Genomic DNA, 23983 nt, shown 5'->3' on the forward strand with positions numbered 1-23983 from the left:
AAGCACACTCACTAAAGCAACAGATAATGTAGCTCTGGCTATGTATGCTTGACTATCCATCCCCTGACAGGGTTACATCTAACAATTGGAAAGTTCTCTTCTTCCTCCAAATCTTCGGCTATATGTAAAGATGTCAGCTTCCAGGGGTGACACCAGTAAGGCCTCTTCTGCCCCATATGTAAGTTGGCCATTGCCGGTAGGACAGTTATAGGGGCGCTTTCTCAAGCGTACCACTAAAAGACGGGCTTCATCCTGGTCTGGCTCCCAATGCTCATCAGCAGCTGGCTTAACTCGAGTCCAGTGAATCCAAAACCTGGATTCCAACACTCTTACTGCAAGTGGAGAACCCCTAACCACAGTATACAGGCCCTTTCACTTGGGTTTCAAGTTCTTCTCCTTTCCAGTGTTTTACCTTTACTTTCTCCCACCTGAATATTATGACTAGAGGTGCTCAGAAACAGTGGGCTAAGGGACACACAATATTGTTGGATTTCTTATGTCTGTTTGTTTAATTCTCCCACCATTTGACTCACTCATGAGGCCCCTAGTTAGGCAAGAGGGTGGCCACATTAAGGGCATTTGTCTGTTTCAATGTCACTTGAGGATTATGAGTGAGGAGAGTTTGATACTTATAAATTAGTTGGTTGTCCAAAAGTCAATTTATTAGCTTTCTCTATCAGAAGAGCGGTGGCTTTGAGTTCACATACAAATTAAAAGGTTTCTTGGGAAGTCCCATAACAGGAGCTTGAGACAATTTTTACTTCAAGGTTTCAAATGCTTGTTTCTGTTCCAGTTCCCAAACAAAGGGTTCTTTTTCACCCCCTTTGTAAATTCATAGAGTAGTTTGGCTAGTTGGGGAAAATTTGGCATCCATTCCATCCTGTCTTTAGGTTGTTTTATGCACAACAGAGACAGGTACTTTCTTTCCAAATAGCCCCATGAGCATGTAAAACTCTAAATATATATATTTTCTGTCTGTGTAGACATTAACCATCTTTCCTTTTGCCAACTGGAGGGCTCGTCCTCTAATCCGGCATGGGATTCTAATTACTGATACTTCTGGCAACCCCTGGCATCCCACTCTTTCTGTCTAAGAGCCTCAGTGAGAAAAAATGTGTTTCCTCTCGCCTTTTAAAGTTCCTTCTTCTCTAAAATTTGAGCCCAATTACTATATGCTTTATATGCTAATTCCATAAGTTCAGAGATGCCTTTCCTGGGGGCCCCTTGGTCTTCTCTAATTTGCCTCTAATGTCATCTGCAGACTGACCAATGAAGATCATATTGACCATTCTCTTATTTTCTTCAGCCTCAGGATCTAATTTGGTATATTGCCTAAAGGTTTGATAAATGCATTCTAGGATTTCCCCTGGATTTTCATCCTGTTTCTGTTGAATTTGATAGACCTTCTCTAAGTTCTTAACTTTTGTTTGAGTCCTAACAAAACTAATGTCCAATAGTTTTGCAGCTGAATGGACTAAGGGTCCCAATCTGGTTCCTTTAGTAACCATGTCCAGTCTGGATCTTTTGCATGATCCTTCTGCAAAGGCTTATTCACCAGCCTTCTTTTCTCTGGGGTTAATAAAAATTCCTTCAGACTTTGTATGTCTGCCCAAGTACACTGGTGAGTGTAGAAAAATGGATGCAAAAAGGACACGCATCTCATCTGGATTTTCTCTATAATTAGGAATTTGATTTTTCCAATTATATAAATTAGCCATTGAGAATGGAGCATATATCCACACCTTACGTAGCTCCCCCTCAGCTCCTGGCAATAACATTTCCCTTAAGGGCAGTTAGAGTTTTTGTTTCAACTGTTCCCTTCGGTAACCTTTTTGGTTTCTTCCTCCTGGCCCCACCTAATGGGACTGTTTGTTCTTTCTAACCAATATCTGATTCAACCTTTTGTCTTCCTGAGTCTCCTACTTCTTCAGTGTCAACCATTTCATGTCAAAGATACACAGGTGGAGGGCACTGATGTCAGAGATTCTCTCTCTTTTCTTTTCTTTTTTTTTAAAAAACAAAACAAAAAACACTTAAACATATCAACAAAGGCAAACACACAAGTTAAAACAACACAGGAACTAAATGTTTCATTGAGACTCTTTTTTTTCTTTTTTTTTCTTTTTCTTTCCTGCTTGAGGCTTGTTACCCATCCTGGTAACTGACTATATCTCAGGGTTTTTTTCTAAGAGTGTTGTATCCTGTCCTCCCAGGATTACACACCTTACAACTCTTTTTTCCTTCTTCTTCTTTGTTCCGGGGTATCCAGTGTCTTCTCTTCTCTACTTTTTTGGATCTCCCAGCAAGTGCTGGCATATTTTTAAAGATCAAGATCTATAGAGTAACATGTTTTGAAGAGGCGTTCGAGAAACGCTTCCTTCACCACCCATGTTCTATTTCTAAGACACGGTCACTGACTTGGGAATACCACAGTCGCCTTCAGGAACTGCGATGACTTAACCACCCACACAATTCTAGAGCCTCATTAGGATACACCGGTTTTGTTAGGAAGGGACGCTATCCTGGACTCAGGGGGGTAATTGGGCCCCCTCTTCCACTCTCAACCGAGTGGGTCTACAATTCCCACAATACTTGGCTGCAGGTGTCTTCTTTTCTCAGCCGGCGTTATTTATGAGCTTGTTTTGATCTCGTGGTAGTTCTTGGATCGGTCGGTGACCACCAAGTGCCAAAGAGGGCCGTGAGTCACCTTCCAGAGAAACACTCTCTGTTGGCGCCTGAAAGTAGGACTAGACGGCCTCAATTGGGCACTGGTCAGTCTGTGCCATCCTCAGCGAAATATCGCTCCTCATCTCCTGGCTGGCTCGCCACAAATGTTGCAGAAAATCAGGAGACTCGGACTGCGAGATCAAGATAAGCTTTATTTGGCCAAATGGCTCAGACAGTGTAAACCCACATTTGACATCTGAGTGAGGTTCTTAGAGAGAAGCGTGTTCTTATAACTTCCTCAAAACAGCTAACACAGAAATATCTTAAAACATTTCTATTGGCTAAGCAGATTATATTGTGCTGCCCTTTCATGTCTAGGCTGCAGTTGGCATGCAGGAAGCACTAGTTACATACTGGCTTTTGTGGTTAAGCACTATGCCTGACTCGCAAGCGAGACCTCCAACTGACTTGGCCTACAACAGCAGATGTTATTTTTTGACATTCAAGTTTCCGGTTTTACTTCAAGACTCAGTAAATGTATAACAAGATAGAAGGGATAGATGGGGGCCCCCAGGAGATCTTATAGTCTGACCCGTTTCATGCTATGTCCAAATCTCGCTTTATGTCCTGCCTTAACGTAGCATTTAACTCCGTACAATCCCCCTCCCATTTTCTCACAATAGAAACAGCATGGTAGAATAATAGAAAGTGTGGCAGGCCAAAGGTCCAAAAGAGAATATGGCTGCAGGCCTGACATAGAGATTAGATTATTATCTGCATTAAAATCAAATTAGTGTCGCACTATTTATATAAGATTGATGGTCACCCTATTAAAACCAGCGTTATAAGATTAATTTCATTTTTAGGCAGAGGGTGAAAAAGAAGTAGAAAGAAATTTAAACATTTTATAACATTTAGAATTTTTAAGTAGAGGCGAAAAGGAAGTGGAGAGAAATAGAAACCATGCTGTGTTTCTTTTTACACAGACATCCTCTTATCTTAAGAGTATCATACTCTTATTTTACACAGACATATTCTCAAAAAGGGAAGATTGGCTTTTGTTGCCCTCTGTTGCAAAATTTAAAACAAATAGTCTAACAATGAATTTCCAGGAAATGTTGAGTAATAAGTAGCAAGATATTGGCCAGGAATTGCTTCAGGATGTTGGCACTAATAAAAGACCTCACCCATAAAGAACGCATGTGCTCTCCCCCTTGCACACCCATGCATGCGCCCTTTCCCCTGGGCATGCATGCGCAGCTCCCCCACACTCCCCCATCCTCCCAGGCATGCACCCCTCCCCCTCCCCTTGCCCATTTTTGGCTTGGTGCAGGAAGCTTTCCAGCCCCAAAATGGGGTGGGAGGGGGGCTGCATGCACCACCCACATTTTGAGGCTGGAAGGCCTCCTACACCAACCTGGAAGTCAAAATGGGATTCAGGGGCACTACGCAAAGCCCCAAAATGCAATGTGATTGCCCCCCACACCCCATTTTGGGCCTGGAAAGTCTCCAGCACCAACCTGGAAGCCAAAACGTGCATGAGCGCACTGCACGAGCTCCCAAAATGCAATGTGAGCGCCCCCTGGCATGTGCCCCATTCCTTCTGCATGCATGGCAGAGACCTGAAGACCAGCTGGCTGGTGGGAGCGAATGCATGGTGGAGCTAGGCTGGGGCGATGGCCGGCCTGCCCGCAAAGAGGGCTCGGTGTCACCTGTGGCACATGTACCATAGGTTCGCCATCAAGGTGTATCTTTATTTATATTTGTAATATTGTTATATCACTAACATGCATAGTTAGTGGATCTTAATCAAAACAAACTGAGAAACATTGCCTGTTGCATACATCATTTTTTATTTGAATATACAAAGTGAATACATACAAAAATAGAGCAGATTTTTCTAAAATGTCAGCAAGGTTTTAAAGCCATAAATGTACAATTTTATAAGTCACTAGAGTTCTTCTGGGGCATAATCGATATTGAAATACGCTTTTAAGTACTAGAGATTTTAACAGGTTTAAACTCTACTTTTATATATAGTAATATATCTATTTAGGAAGATGTTTCAAATAATTCACAATTTCCAATTTATTATAATGGTTAACTCATCAGGCTAGAATCCTTAGGTGCAAAGTTACCTGGCCAAATTCGCACCAGTCAACTCTGTTTCAGCCCCTATGAAAAGGGAATGGCAAATCATTTCTGAAATCTTACTGAAATTGCTGGGATCAGGCAGCTACCAAGAGTCAAGGCCGAATCAAAGGCACAAACAACAAAGCAAAAATTTAAATTGTATAAGAACTGTTGTTGTTGTATAGTTAAATCAGTTAAACTTCAAGTACTTAATATTTGTTGAACTGAGCCACCAGTTGCCTAGTTGATCTTTGTTTCATTAATGCTGGTAAAAGGGGAGAATATTTGCATTCTAACAATCACAAATTATATTTGGAAATGAGATTTATTCCAGTGTGTCGAGCAATCCAATCAAAATAGTGTGCCACTTTTGTATAAACACCAGGATGTCCCCTTTCACCACAGTTTTCACCCCAGCTCACAATGCCCCAAAGATATCCCACATTGTTAGGGTCAAAGCAAACCAAAGGTCCTCCTGAATCGCCTTTACAGGCATCTACAGAACCATCATCTGTACCTGAAAGAAGAAAAACAAAGAGTTCCCTATGAACATTCTTTATTTTATATTTTTAAGAAGAATTTCACATATGTTTTGGTCATTCACTGAAACATACTACTACACATATGCAGTATATTACTTGCATGCTATGATTTTTAATCTAAAGTATTTGTAATTCATTCGGTTAAATGATTGATATCCCTCAGTTTATTATTTTATTTTACTTTATTTTAGTATTTTTTCAGATTTACATCTTGTCTTTTCTCCAGGAGTTCAAGGTATACACAACAAGATTCCTTGTTCCTGTTTTTGCCACAACCAACCATCCTGTGAGGTATTGAGAGATTGTGATTGAACTGATAGCAACTAATTCAACGTCAGAGTTAATCTTCTATGGCTGAGGTAAACCTGAACACACATCTCAAATCCCTACTTCAATATGTGAACCTTTATTCTTTACTGGCTTTTAATACTGAATTAAAACAATGTCCAATTTGGAAGAAAACCCAAAGTGCATAAAAACTTGTGGTCCCAGAACTGGATGGAGGCGGCCAATGAAATTCTTTCTCAAACAATGTTTAAATTACCTATCCATTATTGGTTTGTGGTGGCTGGAAAGGAATGCATTCTAGATTGGGATGATATATTTAATATTGAATTTTTTGATCAAAGACCATCATTTGATGGCCCATTCTATCTACCAGCTCAGGTAATGGTGTCAGAATATAGCAGGGGTGTCCAAACTTGGGAACTTTAAGACTTATGGACTTCAACTCCCAGGATTCCCCAGCCAGCCATGCTGGCTGGGGTATTCTGGGAGTTGAAGTCCACAAGTCTTAAAGTTCCCAAGTTTGGACACCCCTGGAATAGAGGTAAGAATTATTCATTTCATACTCACCGGCACATTCCATTCCTTTGAAATATCGATTCTTGTAGATTTCTGAACAGTTATCCATTAGATTAACATAACCCCACTTAAGAGTATATTGCCTTGTAGATCCTAAACAAGAAATGGGAAAGAGACAAATAAATGAATAGCAAAGATCAATTACAATTTTTTTTCAGTAGGTTGACAAATCTTTCTACAGTTTTAAAATTAAAATTGACTTAATTAATCCAATTATTTTTGTGACAAATAATTAATTACATTTAAAAAAAAAACCAGGTGTTGAAATTTAAGCAAGACAGTCTCAGCGACCCCTGTTCTCCCTGATGCAGTCGTTAAATGACCATACGGGCCGTTAAATGGAGCATGGGGTGCTTCAGAGGTGGGCCAAGGCCTACCCCATCCCTTATTACCCCTTTTTCCACTCTCCGCCCTTGGGGTGACCACAGCCTTTGGACCTGCTTCCCCCCACACCAGATCCCTGCAGACATTCCCTCTTTTCACCAGGTCGCTTCCTTTGGCCTCTTCCCTGTCATCCATTGCACACTTATAATTAGAAGATCTCCAGAGCTCTGGCACTTTCCACAGTTCTGTACAGACTGCATTAGGAACGCAGAATAGTATGGTCTGTCCCTAGGCCACATGGCAGCCTCTGGGAAACGGATGCCATTTTGACATGCCTGTAAAGAATTGTGGGAATGCTGAAAGTGGTGCTCTCTTCTGGGAGGCAGCCAAACATCCCAGGAATAAGTGGCCTGGCCACTTTCCCCAACATGAAGTCCAAATATATTCAGAAAGTAAATGGGGGATGGGCTGGCCCAAAGGTCAGATGGGGTAGAGAGGCAGGGGAGCCGTTACAACATTGGTGCTGAAGGTTGTAAGAGGAAATGACCATGAGACACTATAGCAGCCATAACTTCAAAATATGATCATAAGTAGCTTTTTGGGCAGTGTGTGTCTGTCATAACTTCAAACAGTGACCAGATGTTAAGTGAAGACTTCTTTATACCTAACAAATTTTATTTATTTAAAACATTTATCTAACCACCCGTTTTATATCAAACTCTGGATGATTCCCAATCAACAATTACAACATTATGAATAAAAGGGTATTTTGCCATTTTGACATGCCAGGAATAAGTGGCCTGCCCTCTTTCCCCAACACGAGGTCTGAAGATCTTCAGAAAGTAAATGGGGGATGGGCAGGCCCAAAATGAGATTGGGGAGGTGGAGGCAGGGGAGCCATTACAAAATCCGTGCTAAAGGTTGTAAGAACAGCCATAACTTCAAAATATGGTCATAAGTAGCTTTTTGGGTGGGGGTGTGTCTGTCATAACATCAAACAGTGGCCAGGTATTAAGTAAAGACTACCTGTACCTAGTAAATTTTTATTTATTTAAAACAATTATCTAACCACCCATTTTATATCAAACTCTGGATGATTCCCAATCAACAATTGCAACATTATGAATAAAAGGGCCTTCCGTTGCTTTATGTCCTCAAATGGAGCCTAGACAGCCACTGAGGTTTAGATACACTATGAACATATTCATTCCAAAGAAAACAGTTTTATAATCTCACCAAATAAGTAAAGTATTAATTACCTTCATCAAGTCCCCAGCCAGATACTTTACACTGTTGACCGCCTCTGAACATATATTGTGACCAGGGAATGCATACTGGCACAGTATCAGGAGGAGAACATGGAGTCCCTGCATTTTTCGTTTTCATCTCCAGCAAAGCAATATCATTTTCATACGTTTTGGAGTTATAGTTTTCATGTATGATCATGTTCTTTAAAGAATATGTTTCTATCCTGGTATCATACTTTATTGAGTCTAACATCCCAGTCCAAACCTTATAAACATGAAGACGGCTCCTCCTAGCAAAAAGAAAAGGGAAATAAAAAAAGAGGGGAAGAGAAATATTGTTTAAGGTATAACTTGATAAGGAAGTAAATTTGGCTCCAATTAGATTTTGAGTTGATTAAGAAGCGAAGTGCTTTATATTATTTTCCTCTTTTAGACACATACTTTACCCAACTGCTAGGAAGGCAGATTCTTAACAAACATTAGAGAAAATCCTCCACAATAGGAATACTTTGATGATATAAATAAAACCATATATAAAACTGGTTTTACATACTGCATATTAACTGCAGCTAGAATTGTATTTGTGCAACAATGGAAAAATAATGAAATACCGTCAGGTGAGAGTGCAATTAAGAAAATATTAGAATGCGCAGAAATGGACAGATTATCGCTCATTATTAAGGATAAGAAGAAACTGAGTATTTCTTGATGTGGGATGTATTTTACCAATGATGAGACAATAGAAACAGAAGTTATAAAAGAGGAGATATAATAAAAGAGTAAATGTTAATGTGGAGATAATTTCATGATGAAGATGTTATGTGCTATTGTAATTGTATTGATAGATAGTTATATTATTAATAGTATTTTTCTGAATATTATTACAAATATTTGGATATTGATTGATTTAAACCCAGATATCAAACTGTTCAGTGGAAATAGAAAGTAATATAAATAAAATAAATAAAACATGAAAAAAAGGGAATACTTCGATGATAGATTCAATTAGCCAAAGTTGTGGTGAGCTTCAAGCGGAGGCTACATGGCCTTCTACTAGGAGTAATTAATTTGGATTCCTGAACTAAGCAGAGGAGTCAATGGTGTGAATATTCTACCCTTTTCAACTTCGTGAATCTAGGATTTTATAGATATTTTTAATAGATATTTCTAACCTTCATTAGAGAGTTTGTATTTAGTCACTTCTGAGGTACTACCAGAGCACTCAATGCTTAGGCAGGAAACTCTACATCACTTCAGATAAATGGTTATCCAACATCTTCTTAAAAACTTCCAGTGTTGGAGCATTCATAACTTCTGGAGGCAAGTTGTTTCACTGTTTAATTGTTCTAACTGTCAGGAAATTTTTTCTTAGTTCTAAGTTGCTTCTCTCCTTGATTAGTTTCCACCCAATGTTTCTTGTTCTACCCTCAAATCCTTTGGAGAATAGTTTGACTCTCTCTTCTTTGTGGCAACTCCTGAGATATTGGAACACTGCTATCATGTCTCCCCTAGTCCTTCTTTTCATTAAACTAGACATACCCAGTTCCTGCAACCAGTTTTCATATATTTTAGCCTCCAGTCCCCTAATCATCTTTTTTGCTCTTCTCTGCACTCTTTCTAGAGTCTCAACATCTCAACATATACTGAACTTTGAGATGGCTTTCCTACCTCTATCCACATTCAAGCACAACTCTACATTATCCAAAGGACCTTGGAAGTAGGTCCACAAGGTAAAACCAAATACCAACAGTCATACGTCCTTCCTCCCAAACATATGTTACAAGCAGAATTTGATATCCTATTATTATATCTCCAGAACCACGTAGGTAACTTTGAATAGATTTCTTAAGGATACGTTTAAAACTAACAACATTTGGGCTCTTATGGTTTCAATATAAGATTTTATCTGAAGATCCTGTTTTCCTTTAATTGCCGCAACAAGAATGTCCCAATGAACTCAATGTAAAACTTTAAGGAGTTATAACAATGCAAAAGGTCTCCTACCGAACACAGTGTGCAGCGGTCAAAACCCAACAGCCTCCAATGAATGTCCCACCACAGTTCACTGTTTGCCCTTCACCTCTAATGGCCACTTGCCAGGGAAATTCAAGCTATTAAAAAGGGAGAAAGAGACCAAAGAAAATCAATGTAACTATCTGGATTATTAAGGATACATTTTTAAAAACCAGAACAGTTTTTGAAAAAAATTACGTATATACCCAGCAAGCTCTTACTGTTTTACCCATCGGTGGATTTATTTAATCTACAGAGACAGCAAAATGTGTAGGATAAATAGCAATTCTCCAAATATTACAGAACATTAATTTACTTGTGCTGTCCATTCTGGCTCTCTATCGAAGAGAAAGAGAGAAGAGAGAAATAAGAAAGCAGGGACCTAAGGATTGAAAATATAATAGGCAACTGGACTTTCTTGTTTTTTCTTTAGAAGACATTTTGCTTCTCATCTAAGAAGCTTCTTCAGCTCTGACAGAATAGTGGGGGATCTAAAAGGATGCAAATTACCAGTTGTCTCCTGAAAAAGCCCCTTTGGGACAACCATGACCTGGATGACTGAGAATCTCTAAAGACTTTTATAACATAGACATTAATTCCTCATTATAGTCTCCAGATTTTCTTGTTTTGAATGATTATTAGATTACAGGTAGTCCTCAATTGATGAACACAACTGAGCCCAAAATTTCCCTTGCTAAGAGAGACAGTGAGGGAGTTTTGCCCCATTTTACAACTTTTGTTGCGGCAGTTGTTAAGTTAGTTCAATGATTGTTAAGTGAATTTGGCTTACCCATTGACTTTCCTTGTAAAAAGGTTGCAAATGGTGCAAAACATGACCCCAGGACACTGTAACCATCATAAAACCTACCGGTTGCCAACCATCCAAAATGTAATCACATAACCATGGGGTTGCTACAACAGTTGTAAATGTGAAAAAGAGTCATAAATCACTTTTTTTATTCCCATTGTAATTTTGATTGGTCACTAAATGAATAGTTGAAATGAGGACTACCTGTATTGCAGAGATGGTATTCAGCAGGTTCTTACAGTTCTGGACAACCAGAAGTGGACATTTTGAGTAGTTCGGAGAAACGGTAAATGCCACCTCTGGCTGGTTCCACCCCCGTCTATTCTCTGCCCCCCAAGTCGCAGCTGATCGGGAGGGAATGGGGATTTTGCAGTAACCTGCCATGCCCAAGCCACACCATGCCCACCAAGCCATGCCATCAGATGCATCCCCGTATGGCATAGGCGCAGATTTGAGCCACAGGCTACCTAATGGAATTGAGGCGCCCATTGCTTACTTTTCCCGCTCCTTGTCCAAAACAGAAAGAAATTACAATCAATTGGACAAGGAGGCATTAGCAGCCGCAGCGGGCATCAAACATTTTCACCATTATCTTTATGGCAGGCAATTCATATTACAGACAGATCACAAGCCCCTTTTGAGAATTATAGCTGGGGACAAGCCCACACCAACTATATTATCACCCCGCATGTTGAGATGGATTGAATTCCTCACAGCTTATTCATACAGAGTAGAGTACAGACCAGGGAAACAATTGGGGACATGCAGATGCACTCAGTTGTTGTCCACTTCCAACATTGACAAATGATCCTGCTCCAGCGAGCAATGTATTACTTATTGATGAATTGCAGCTACCACTATCTGCAACAGATATAGCTGCGCACTCTAAAGCAGACCCCACAATCTCAAAAGTTTTAGAATGGGTTCGACGAGGATGGCCCAATAACCAGATTGCTGAGACATTCCAACCGTATTTTAGAAGAAGGTCTGAACTTTCCGAACTCAAAGATTGTTTGCTCTGGGGATCACGAGTAGTAGTACCCAATGCCTTACGCAATGAAGTACTACAACATTTACATTCAAGCCACCCAGGCATATGAAGGCATTAGCAAGAGGATATGTTTGGTGGCCAAAAATGGACAGCGACATAGCCGATTGGGTACTGGCATGCCTTCCATGCCAAAGCTCGAGGCCAAATCCTCCAGCAGCACCACCAAGAGAATGGGAAACACCAAGGGGCCCCTGGTCAAGATTACATATAGATTTTGCAGGCCCAATGCAGGGGCACTCGTTCTTAATAGTGGTAGATGCATTCTCACATTGGGTTGAACTTTGTACCATGCATTCTATTACTTCTGAAGCCACAATAAGAGTTTTACAACGTCTATTCACAACCCGTGGCATTCCCGACATCATAGTGTCAGATAATGGGCCGCAACTGACCTGCCACATTCCAAGCATTTTTGGCAAGCTTAGACATCAGGCATGCATTAATAGCTCCGTACCATCCGGCGAGCAATGGCAGGGCTGAACGTGCCATCCAGTCTGCAAAAGAAGCACTCAGCCGTATGGGGCAAGGCCCATGGGAACACAAAGTTAATACTTATTTATTAGCACAACACACAACACCAGGTCCTACTTCTGGAAAAAGCCCAGCTGAGCTTCTTATGGGCCGTAGGTTACGCACAATTTTAGATCGCCTACACCCTACATACCAGTCCGACACCCCAATACCATGTAATGCCACCTGCAAATTCCAACTTGGGGAAAGAGTATTTGTGAGAAACTGTATAGGGGATCCCAAATGGGTTCCAGGTGAGATTATACAGGTAACCGGACCATGTTCTTATAGGGTCCGGTTGGACGACGGGCGGGTGTGGTGGCGTCATGTAGACCAGCTACGGAGACATGTAACAGACCAGAGGCAACCCACCCCACATACATCTACAACTGACCCAGATAATGACTGTCCGGAGGAACTGGGGCCTGGACCAGCAGTTACAAGTTTCACAAACGCGACTGCCACGTTCTCGTCGGAGGACTTACATGCCTAGATGGAGCAGATGAGTCTTCCCTAGGTAGCAGCGACTCTAGTACTTCCCAAGACATGGTGCAGGTGCAGAACCCGGCTGAAGTTTCGGCAGGGCCCAGGCGTTCCGGAAGGATCCATAGTAAACCCGCTTACCTCAAAGACTATGTGTGCTCTAACTGGGCGGAAGGAGTGTCACATATGTAAGTGTCCCGCCCCCTCCTGTCAATCAGGCAGGATGCCAGTTGATTGACCCGTTCACGTTTGTTTCAGACGGGAAGTTTAGAAGAATTCTATTGGTTGCTGCGATGACAGCTCGGGGTATAAAAGAGCTGTCAGAGCACTTGTTTGCGCTTGCGTCTATTCTGTTCCAAATAAAACTGTTGTATGAGCAATGAGCCTCGTAATTACCTCAGGCGCCTGAGATTAAACACCTTTCGTTAACCAAATGCCACCTTTTGCATTTACCGGTTGTGCAGTAAATCCACCAACGATTCTCTTCCGACGAGTAACTGTGTGATTTCTAATGCCACAGGATATTACTGGAAGCAAAGTCTTTATCCTTTTTCTTTCTTTAATAAAACAAATAAGCAGTGTCATAATACTCACACGCTAAGATTTTTTAATGCCTTTATTATTAAAGATTTAATATTAGCTAATTTCTGTAATTTGTTTTACATTTCAGAGAGTTATTATCCCAGATGTCCACTGAAAATCAATATGGTAAGATAATGGCAAGTGTAAAATTTGAGTTATGTTCAGAGCCACTTTAAAAATGGATGATATTTCAATTTAGCAAATTGCTTTGCATTCAACTGATGTATATAACCCTACTTGAACATTGTCACATCCCTAGAATTTACAAATGTGAAGAAAGAGAAGATTGTTTTTAAAATATGAGGTTTCATAGTAATTTATCTACACATTTACCTTCATCCATCGACTCTATAACTTGATATGATTCTTCTGCAAGAAAATAAAAACATTACAATTAATTCGAAAGTATTGTAAAAGAAATTTCCCTAGTAGAGTATATACATAAATAGTTTTAGTCGAAGAATTACTTGTTAACATTAAACTGTCTCATTTATGTGGCTTTCAAGGGCTTTTTGATGTTTAATAATTAGAGTTCATCTCCACGTGAACATAAAATCTGTTTTTAAAAAACCTAAAAGTAAAGTAGTGGATTAAAACTGCAGTGTCATTTGCTGCAGATTGTTACTAGGATTCCAGTAGACTAGAGGTTCACATAATTAAACATATCCTTGTGTAGAATATCAATACCTCTTTGGGGCCCCGATTGGTTTTTCAGCTTTTCAAGTGCTTTGAGTCTAAAATAGTTTCATGACATCCAGCCAAACCGCCTAAGAGTCTAAGGCAGTGGATTTCAACCTTCCTAATACCGCAACCCTTTAATACAGTTCTTCATGTTGTGGGGACCCCCAACCATAAAATTATTTTATGTTTTCCGTATTTTTTCTAAAATATATGTTTTCAGATGGTCTTAGGCGACCCCTGTGAATGCAGACCTGTTTTTGCCTAACTATTGATGTGTTCACCTTTAAAACACAGGAAGCATAAATACAATTTCCCAATTTACCTTACAAAGCAGACAATGAAAACACAAAAAATTACAAAATGATGATATTAGTAAGATATTATCTTTACAGTCTAGGTTTACTTTTTTCTGTGCCAAATTTACCTTTGTTGTTTCCTTTTCTTCCTTCTGTTTCTATTGAAGTAGAATAATGGTTAACATTTAGGTGAAATTCTTATTATTCGTCTTTTAAATCTTATTTAACACCAAAGTATAGTGTCAAAAATATCACCTTGAAAGGTAGGCAAAGAAAGTTATTGTACAATTAATATTCAGTATGACACTAATACAGGGAGACAGTGGCTCAGTGGCAAAGTCACTGAGCTTGTCGATCAGGAAGGTCGGCAGTTTGGCGGTTCAAATCCCTAGCGCCGAGTAATGGAGTGAGCTCCCATTACTTGACCCAGCTTCTGCCAACCTAGCAGTTTGAAAACACGTAAAAAATGCAAGTAGAAAAATAGGAACCACCTTTGGTGGGAAGGTAACAGCATTCCGTGCGCCTTTGGCATTTAGTCATGCCGGCCACATGATCACGGAGACGTCTTTGGGTAGCGCTGGCTCTTCGGCTTTGAAAGGGAAATGGGCACTGTCCCCTAGAGTCGGGAATGACTAGCACATATTTGTGAGGGGAACCTTTACCTTTACATATGACACTAATAAAAAATGAACTGTATACAACAAAATTCATGGAGTTATTTTTATGGTATAAAAAGAATATAAACCTTGGAACTGAAAGCCAAAATCTCCACAGGGGTATTATTCATAGATGCTAAAATAATAATAATTCATTACTGCTATTATTTGCCATCCAAAAATTTTCCAGCCCTTGTTTAACATTCTATTTTTACAATTAATGCATATGAAATTTATTTTACATGTCTTTTTAAACATATCCATAGCTCCCTTTCAAATCAAGATTTCCAAGGGCACAGATAGAACTTATTAAAATTACGGTATTCAGAGTAATTATTCCCCCAGACAAAAAGCCAGACAAATATCACTTTGTTTCCACCCCTACTAAGTGGTTTCCAGCAAAGAGATGATAAAGAGACAATCCCATTTAAGACTAGAACAATAAATAGAGGTATAAAAACATGCAAAGAAGTTTACCTTCTTTAGTTCTTCCAGTTTTATTACCTAATGAAAATAAATGCGAATACAAATAAATGATTTAAAATGTTAAAAAGTGTCGTTTTATACAAAATTACATATTCATACTATGAAAAGCTGTGAAACAGCTTGTTTCAACCAACTTGATAAAATTAGGCCCACAAAAAAAAGTGATTGTATTCATTCCAAGTAAAATCCTGTGTGAGTCATATTAAAACGAATAATATAGCAGTGATCAGGTTTTCCCCAAACAAAGAAATCTTTGTCAGGTTTTCTACATTCTTTCAGCCACCATTGCCCTTGAGAAGTTAAGCTATTTGGAATTGCTAAACTATGAGATTTCTCTGGCCCACTTGCTTCATTGCTGGTGACTCCACTGACTTTCACCTGTGCCATGTCCTTCCCTTGGGAGCTATTTGGAGGACAAGGAGAAACCTTATGGATGCCATTTGGGATATCATTCTTCCAGAAAGACTGACAATACACAGTTAGTCTTTGACTTACGACCACAATTGAGCTCAAAAATTCTCTAGCTAAGTGAGACATTTGTTAAGTGGGTTCTGCCCCATTTTACAAATTTTCATGCCACATCTCTTACGTGGATCATTGCAGTTATTCAGTTAGTAACTCAGTTGTTAAGTGAATCTGGCTCCCCCATTGACTTTCCTTGTCAGAAGGTGATCACATGACCCTGGGACATTTCAGCTGTCATACGTATGAGTCAGTTGTCAAGCTTCTGAATTTTGATCACGTCACCGTGGAGATGCTGCAGTGGTCGTAAGTGTGAAGGATGGTCATAAGTCACTTTTTTCAGTGCTGGTATAACTTTGAATGGTCACTTAATGAACTGTTGTAAGTTGAGGACTACCTGTACATCCTACATTGCCTAGTAGAGAATATACATATGTTGTTTAGGACTGAATGTTTTTCTGCGGTTGTTTTTTTCCTGCTGACATTTGCAGAACAGGTAATCAAACTGCAATAGAAAAACAAGCAAGCTCGGAGAATACCAAGAATCCAACCGTAACCCTGCCTTACCAATGGCAAAATGTACTTTGGCCTTGTCAGTTGGGAAAATGTAAAGTGGTTCCTGCCAGTTTGTGGTATAAGCTTTTCCCGTTGTGGAAAGGAATTCTTTGAAATCAGTTCAGCCGTTCTCTCATTCCAGATCATACAAAGTTTTGAAATCAACTAACTCCATCCAGCCATTTCATCTGATTCACTCTTTTTCCAGTGAGGGAAATGGGGATTAGATGAAATCTAATGTTACAAAGCAGGTGTTCCCCTTGCCCTTCTTCTAAGGAGATGCATAAAACCAAGAAGGAAGGCTTCTAAGCGAAAGCCTTGCCCTTTGATCTCATTCAACTCTTCAACCAATCTTGTTTGACCTCCTTGTTGTAAATCAGATTGATAATCAGATCATTTCCTGACTGTCATTTGTTATTTTATGCTTATCATATTCACCCAACTGGAATCCAGCTATTGAGCTGCGGTGGCACAGTGGTTAGAATGCAGCACTGCAGTCTCTGCCACGCATTTGCCATGGGCGTGGCATATGCGGGAGACACATGTGTGCATGCCTGAGGATACTGCATACTGAGCAGCTGGAGCATCGCGGAGGCGCTAAGATGCATGCATGCACTGTGCGCATCCATGTGAATGCTGCAGGGCCCATTCCAACCATACTGGTTTGAACGGGATCCGGAACCCACCACTGATGCACGCATGCATGGGGATGGCGTGTGCGCATGCATGGGGGTGGGGTGCAAAAGGGTGGGGTCGCACATCCATTGCATTAGGAGAAAGTGCACGCGCTTTGGCACGCAATGTCAAAAAGGTTAGCCATCATTGCTCTATTATACGCTAGTTTTAAATAGCAATAATAGCTGATTCCAACCTGATATCTGAAACTTATTCAAGTGCTTATATCCATGGGGGAAATTACAGATTGAACCTAGCCATAGATAATTTTCGAAAGCAATGCTTACAATTGTGTTCGTCTTCTCCTGTTAGGCAATCCAGTTCATTATTACACACGTAGCTGCTTGGAATACACACATCCGAGTTACAATGGAAAGCTTTCTTTTTGCAGGCTATTGGAAAAGAAATAATTATATAATAAGTAAATGTTTGTTAAAAGTTATGCTAAGTACTGTGCAATAAATATATATATATTTACATAGAACAGATACGTGTAGAAAAGGAACATACCTTTGCAACATAATTCATCACTTGAATCGCCACAGTCATTCATTCCATCACATGTTCTCGTTAAACGGATGCATTTTCCATTGACACAGCGGAATTCTCTGGCGCTACAGCCTGACAAGTTGAATTTTTTAAAAAAATTGTTAATCATGGTGTGGAAAATAAAATAGCTAAATTGGGTTGCTCCAACATGTTGCCTTTCAAATGTGCCGGAATATAGATAGGTCCCACTATCTTCAGTTACAGGTAGTCCTTGACTTAGAACAGTTTGTTTAGTGACCATTTGAAGTTACAACGGCACTGGAAAAAGTGACTCGTGATCATTTTTCCCACTCCCCACGCCATTGCAGCCTCTCCATGGTCACATGATCAAACTTCAGCCACCTGGCAACTGACTCATATTTATCATGGCTTCAGTGTCCCAGGTCATGTGATCACTTTTTGCAACCTTCTGACAAGTAAAGTCAATAAGGTATCCAGATTCACTTAACAACCATATTACTAACGTAAGAACTGCAGGTATTCACTTAACAACTATGGGAAGAAAAGTCATAAAATGGGGCAAAACTCACTTAACAAATGTCGCACTTAGCAACAGAAATTTGGGGCTCAATTGTGGTCGTAAGTCAAGAACAACCTGTATTAACATCTCTGGAAAGCATCAGTCGAATTTTTGGGGAGAACATTCTGAAAGCAAGAGCAGCTTGACAATGGAACCATCTCATGAGGAAGGTAGTAACTCCTCTTCCTGGAATGAATTTAAGTGAACGCTGGGGAGATGTCTTTCATGGATATTTCACTTTGGCTTGTAGGACAGAAGAGAAGATTGAACTCATTGACCGTAATCAGCGGTGGGTTTCACATTTTGTTTCCACCGGTTCGCCACACACATGCACACTCACTCCATGGACACATGTGCCCCTTCCACGCATATACACGGCCTTCTGTGCATGCACTTTGCTTTTACACACGCCTTCTGCACATGCATCTGACCTCAAAAACGTGCATAGAGCAGGGACAGGTAGGCCAGTGAGCGGGCCCACCCACGATTTCTGCTACCAGTTTGGGCGAAGTGGTCTGAACCAGCTGAATACCACCTCTGACCATAATGCCCTCTTCTAATTGAATCCATTAGGATTCAGTCACATCCACCCACAAAAAACCCCCCTACTAAGGCCAGATCATTGCAGTGGCTACAAAGATGCTGAGAGAATATAAAGAGAATATGCCTCGCTGGAACACTGAAAATCAGTATTTTGCATTATAGTTTATTGCAGACTACTTTTGTCTCTAACTTCTAATTATAATATCAGAAATTGCTAGTTATTTATACTATATATTTTACCAACCTCTGTATTCTGCACTACATGTCACCTTAGCCAACTTCCCAGTGGTCAAATTCATTCTCCTTAAACCACACTCAGCCAGCCTGGTCTCTATCCCTCTGCAGGTTGCTTTAAGGCATTTAAGTGACTCCTGGTCTTCGTCTGGGTCAATAGTTTCTCTCCTATCAGCTCCTCTACACAATTCAGCAAAAAATAAATCAAATCAAACATCTTGAAATTTTCATCTCTCAGCATTGTAAAATTAGATGAATCACTTAGTTAACTAGCTTTTACTTTTCCACCTGATAAACAATATATCTATTATTGATCATTATCTATGATTTAGGGCATTTATCTTATTTACGATTATCTTATATTTCAGAGAAAAAGAACAATGGGAACAAAAGTAATGTTTTCCCCAAAGTAAAATTACCATGAATGTAAGTAAACCCCATCCCCAGAGGTAGATAGAAAAATGATATGCTCAGAGAAAAAGAGCAGGGGGAAGATGAGGAAGGAAATTCAAAGGAAGAAATAGTGCACTGGGGAATGAAAAATGGAGAAAGAGAAGAATAGAGCTGGAAAAAGTTGGTGCACCAAAAGATAACCGTGAAAAGAAAGAAGAAAGAAAGAAAGAAAGAAAGAAAGAAAGAAAGAAAGAAAGAAAGAAAGAAAGAAAGAAAGAAAGAAAGAATTATCTGTTTGGACATTAACAACAACAAAGCAGCAATAGCAGGGATAGATGTGATACCTTCCAAGTAAAAAAAATGCAGCACATTTTTTTTTACGTTGAGTCCTTGTTATTCTCTGAGTTTTGTTATTTGCTGGCAGGTATTTTATTACCCAACTAGGTAACATGATCAGTGCCAATGATGTTAGTAACTAGGTAATGGAATGTTTGCCAACAAATAATCAAGTTCATAGTGCACCAAGCATTCTGAAATTCAGTAGTGAGCTATGGATAGTTTCTTCTTTGGGATTTTATTTTTCGGTTGTATTAATAGTTTCTTCCATAAATCAGGAATAAAGAATCACTTCTTCCTCATTCACCTTCATTCCAATGAAATATTTGAAAGCAAAATTATTGAATCAAATAAAATAAGTGCTGTCCTCTTTTTAAAAACTTCATGTTCTAAAGGAACAGGTATGTGATTGCTACAAAATATTATTTTTTTCAAGTTGTGGATTGCACATTAATTTAATTACACATTTTTGCTCTGGCCTCATCCCTTTTTTCCTGACCATTCCAACTTTTGAATATTGGCCTCACTGCATCACACAAAACTGAATGAGGGTCTTGGCCCCACAAAGGTTGCCGATGCTACTTGAAGTAAAAAAACTGAAATTTTTATACATAGATGATATTGTCAACAGATTGTGATTTTTGTAATGATACTTGAAAATCTACATAGTGAAGGAAGCTCCTCTAATATGTTTTCATTTATTTTTTTTTAAAAAAGGAAGAACTATTGTTCTCTAAAGAATATTTTATGTAAAGTTATTAGCACAAAAACATTTTATTCTATTAGAGCAGGAGTGTCAAACTCAAGGCTCGGGAACTGCAGCCAGCTCATGGGGTGCTTAGATCTGGCCCACAGGGCTGCCCTGAAAACAGTGAAGGACCAGCCCATGGTGCAGCCTAAAATTGAGCTCGCAAGGGCTGTGGGAGGCACTCCCCACTCTGTTTTCACTGGCAGAGGGTTGCAGGAGGTCATCACAGCCAAAAATGGAGCTTGGGAGCCCATTTTTGCTGGCAGAGCGCTTCAGCCACCACAGGCGCCCATGAGTGATGCTGAGCTGGCCACGCCCACCTGGGTCCCCCAAAGTCAAACACAACCCTGATGCAGCCCTCAATGAAATCAAGTTTGACACCCCTGTATTAGAGAATCTTACCTAGCAAAACCAAGATGTCTACAGATCACGTTGGCTTCATTGATGGTTAATCCTTTCCCACATATGTATGATATCTCTGAGTTGCTCAGTTCAACCTGAACAATTCCTTCTGAGCTGGAATTTCTTGGATTGAAAAGAATATTAAAACGATCTAGAAAACACATCAAAATCTATTAATATATACTGTATGTTTCTGCACCTTACAGAAGACAGAGATTGATTCTATTAACTATAAACTGGCTAATCTACAGCAGTAAGACACAAATGCTCCAATAAAACAACTTATGTAAATATCTACAAATATATACATTTGTAAAAAAAAAGCCACTAGAATATTTTTTTTAAAAAAATATGAGTTTAATAGAACTTTCTTCTGATTGTTACGAGTAGACAGTCCCCATCCCTCCAATTCATTTTGGTAGCCCACTTCTCAAAATGCTACTCTTCTTTGAGCCATTTATGAAAGAAAACCAGACATATGAAAGGGAAATACATAGTAATCTCTAGAATTTGGCCCAAAGTGAAACAGAATTACTCAAAGTACCTATCATTGTCAAAATACTTCTATATTGCATTTCAGTCTTAAAGTTTGTCTCCTCCTACTAGTGATAGCTGAAAGAGCAAAAAAAAAGTCTTTTTTTTTACCTCCAGGGTTACAACTACCCCTGTTCATAAATTTGCTGAATTTTTGACGACACTCGTAACTTTTTAGTTGACAGTAAGTTTGGAAGCTCCTTTTGACATTGGAACAAACGGAAGTGCCATTTTTGGGGCACTGGTAAGGTATTTTACACTGACAGGTTCCTGCTATGCACGTCTGCCAAGGCTCACAAAAAACTTTCTCACAAGATCGCTCTGTGTAATTGTTCTTCACACATTCCTCTATCAAGTAATTCTCTTGCTAGGAGAAAGAACAGAAACAAAAATTATGAAATTAACTCATTTTCTTAAGATTTTTAAATATATACTTCACAGGAGGTTTATTAACTGCTTAAAATACTCCTTAAAATGTAGTAAGGAAAGTCTGTCAACCACAATTTAATTAAAATAAAAGCTTACCCCTTGTGCAAAAGCATGATGTGACAGGTATAGTATAAACAAAAGAACTGGTCCTTGTTTCATGATGAAGAAAAATCTGCACACCCAGAACAGATTCTTGCTCTCAAATCCTCTCTTAGTTGCCTGTGTTTAATTTTTAACTATAAACAAATATTTAAAATATAATGCTGAAATCAGTGCAAGTCCCTCTCTACTGTGGTAGTTCTAGAATTCCTGACTCTTTTGAAAAGGTTCTTCGCCTCAGTTTCGCCCTAAGTCCAAGAAAAAGCTGTTATAAAAAGTATATAAAGAAAATGCCTAGTACAAATGTACTATTTAGTGCTTAATCCTTCAAATCCAGCCTCAACACTTTCAGTTTTCTACAGAGCACTTCCTTTATGTGCCTCTGTAGAACAGTCCTAATACATCAATCATGATTGGCTGTTATTTGCATAATAAACAGTAAGTTTATATCAGGGTTATGTTTGGTCAGTTGCTCAAATCCTTGGAATAGAAAGGTGTGTTAGAAAGGAGAGAAATGCAAGTTCTTCCTTATGTTGGAGATGATGAAATAATGCAGAATGGTACTAAAATACAAATCAAATTATGAAACCATGGAATATCAAGCAATTTGATTAGAGATTGCAGCAGTATGCTAGATCATCAGTTAGATTATTATCTTCATTAAAATCAAATTAGTATAGCATCAATAAGAATAATAAGATTGATGATCACCCTATTAAAACCAGTGTTATAAGATTAATTTCATTTTTAGGCAGAGTGTGAAAAGGAATTATTAGAGAAAAATGAAAACATTTTATAACATTTAGAATTTTTAAGCAGAGGCGAAAAGGAAGTGGAGAGAAATAGAAACAATGTTGTGTTTCTTTTTACACAGACTTCTAGTTTACTCTTATATCTAGCTGAGAAAGGGAAGATTGTCTTTTCTTGCCTTCTTGTATTACAAAATCTAAAACAAATAATCTAACTGAAGGAGTATATGAATTAATATGAATCAATATTGGTTATTTGCTTTTATTATGAAATGCTTATGTTACTATATAATTGTTACTGATTAAACCAATATTTGCTGTTTCCTTCTGATAATATATACTGCTAGAAATCATTTATTAAAAGTTAAGGTCTGTTATTGGCAAAGGAACCAAACTAGGGAGTTTTCCTGGCTCATAAATCCTTAAAGCATTCTGCCTAAAAACAACTTGGCAAAGGGGTGGGGGGTGCCACCCCCTACACAAGGCTATAGGAATACTCCATAGATAAGGGAGACGGAGACAGGAGCGTGAACAAAAGAACGCTTTAAAGATCACGTTGGTAACGACTCTTTGTCTCTGATTGAGTTTCTATCTGCCTAAAATGTATATACCCTGTTTCCCCGAAAATAAGCCCTCCCTGGATAATAAGCCCAATTGGGCTTTTGAGCACATGCGCTAAAATAACCCCTCCCCTGAAAATAAGCCCTCCCCGAAAATACTGCAACCCAGCAGCAGCCCTGAGGTGACCACACTCGCCGCCTCCTGCACCTCAAAAATAATAAGACCTCCCTGAAAATAAGGCCAAGTGATTATTTTGGGGGTCAAAAGAAAATAATTATTTTCAGGGAAACACGGTAATACTCTGAGCCATTCTTGCAGGTGGTGGCTATTCCTTACATGCATTTGTTTGTATGTTTTGGATATAGTTTTGTCACCCAGCTTTTGCTATGACCATAAATAAAAGCTGCTATTTTTGCAAGCCTTGTCTGGATTCTCCCTCTCTTTGGTATTTCAGTGGCTTGGGAAAACTGCTGGAACCTTAAATAACAATGAATTTCCCAGGAAATGTTGAGTAATAAGTAACAAGATATTGGCCAGGAATTGCTTCAGGATGCCGACACTAATAAAAGACCTTTGATATATTTAATGTGTATGAAATATGATAAAATGACACAGCAAAATGTCACATTGTCTCAGGCTTTTTAATATTAAAGTTGTCTATTGTTATTCCCTTCAGTTTTTCATCTATCAAGATATGGGTGTACCAGTGATGGGTTCCGATCCCATTGCAACCGGTACGGTGCAACGGGGCCTGGCATCCACCACATGAATGGGTGCAGCATGCATGCACACGCATGCACCACGTGCATTCGTCCTTGCCTCCTGCAATGCTCCACGATGCCTCCGCGATG

The 23983-nt window shown here is 39.3% G+C and overlaps 1 protein-coding gene across 1 annotated transcript; it reads right to left on the bottom strand.

Annotated features, from left to right (window-relative positions):
- Positions 1 to 4496: 4496 nt before the first annotated feature.
- Positions 4497 to 22182, bottom strand: LOC309395402 (complement factor I-like). Its single transcript, XM_081959599.1, has 14 exons — positions 21820 to 22182; positions 21406 to 21661; positions 20761 to 20911; positions 18892 to 19061; positions 17546 to 17656; positions 17323 to 17427; positions 15335 to 15361; positions 14309 to 14353; positions 13558 to 13578; positions 13096 to 13199; positions 9782 to 9888; positions 7790 to 8067; positions 6198 to 6299; positions 4497 to 5317 (listed from the first exon to the last, which is right to left on the bottom strand). Exons 1-14 carry the CDS (start codon positions 21880 to 21882, stop codon positions 5100 to 5102), a joined length of 1758 nt encoding a protein of 585 aa, XP_081815725.1. The 5' UTR covers positions 21883 to 22182; the 3' UTR covers positions 4497 to 5099.
- Positions 22183 to 23983: the final 1801 nt, after the last annotated feature.

Source organism: Natrix helvetica (genome assembly GCF_964273705.1).
Source record: "Natrix helvetica genome assembly, chromosome: 7".
In the NCBI taxonomy this organism is placed as follows: Eukaryota; Metazoa; Chordata; class Lepidosauria; order Squamata; family Natricidae; genus Natrix; species Natrix helvetica.

What these genes read in the sequence shown, in the direction of transcription:
- LOC309395402 (XM_081959599.1), bottom strand. Translation starts at nt 21,882, where the DNA reads ATGAAACAAGGACCAGTTCTTTTGTTTATACTATACCTGTCACATCAT. An exon ending in TGGCTGGGGACTTGATGAAG is followed by an intron (nt 6,300 to 7,789) that starts GTAATTAATACT and finishes TTTCTTGTTTAG; the next exon opens with GATCTACAAGGCAATATACT. An exon ending in CAAAGGAATGGAATGTGCCG is followed by an intron (nt 5,318 to 6,197) that starts GTGAGTATGAAA and finishes TTCTTCTTTCAG; the next exon opens with GTACAGATGATGGTTCTGTA.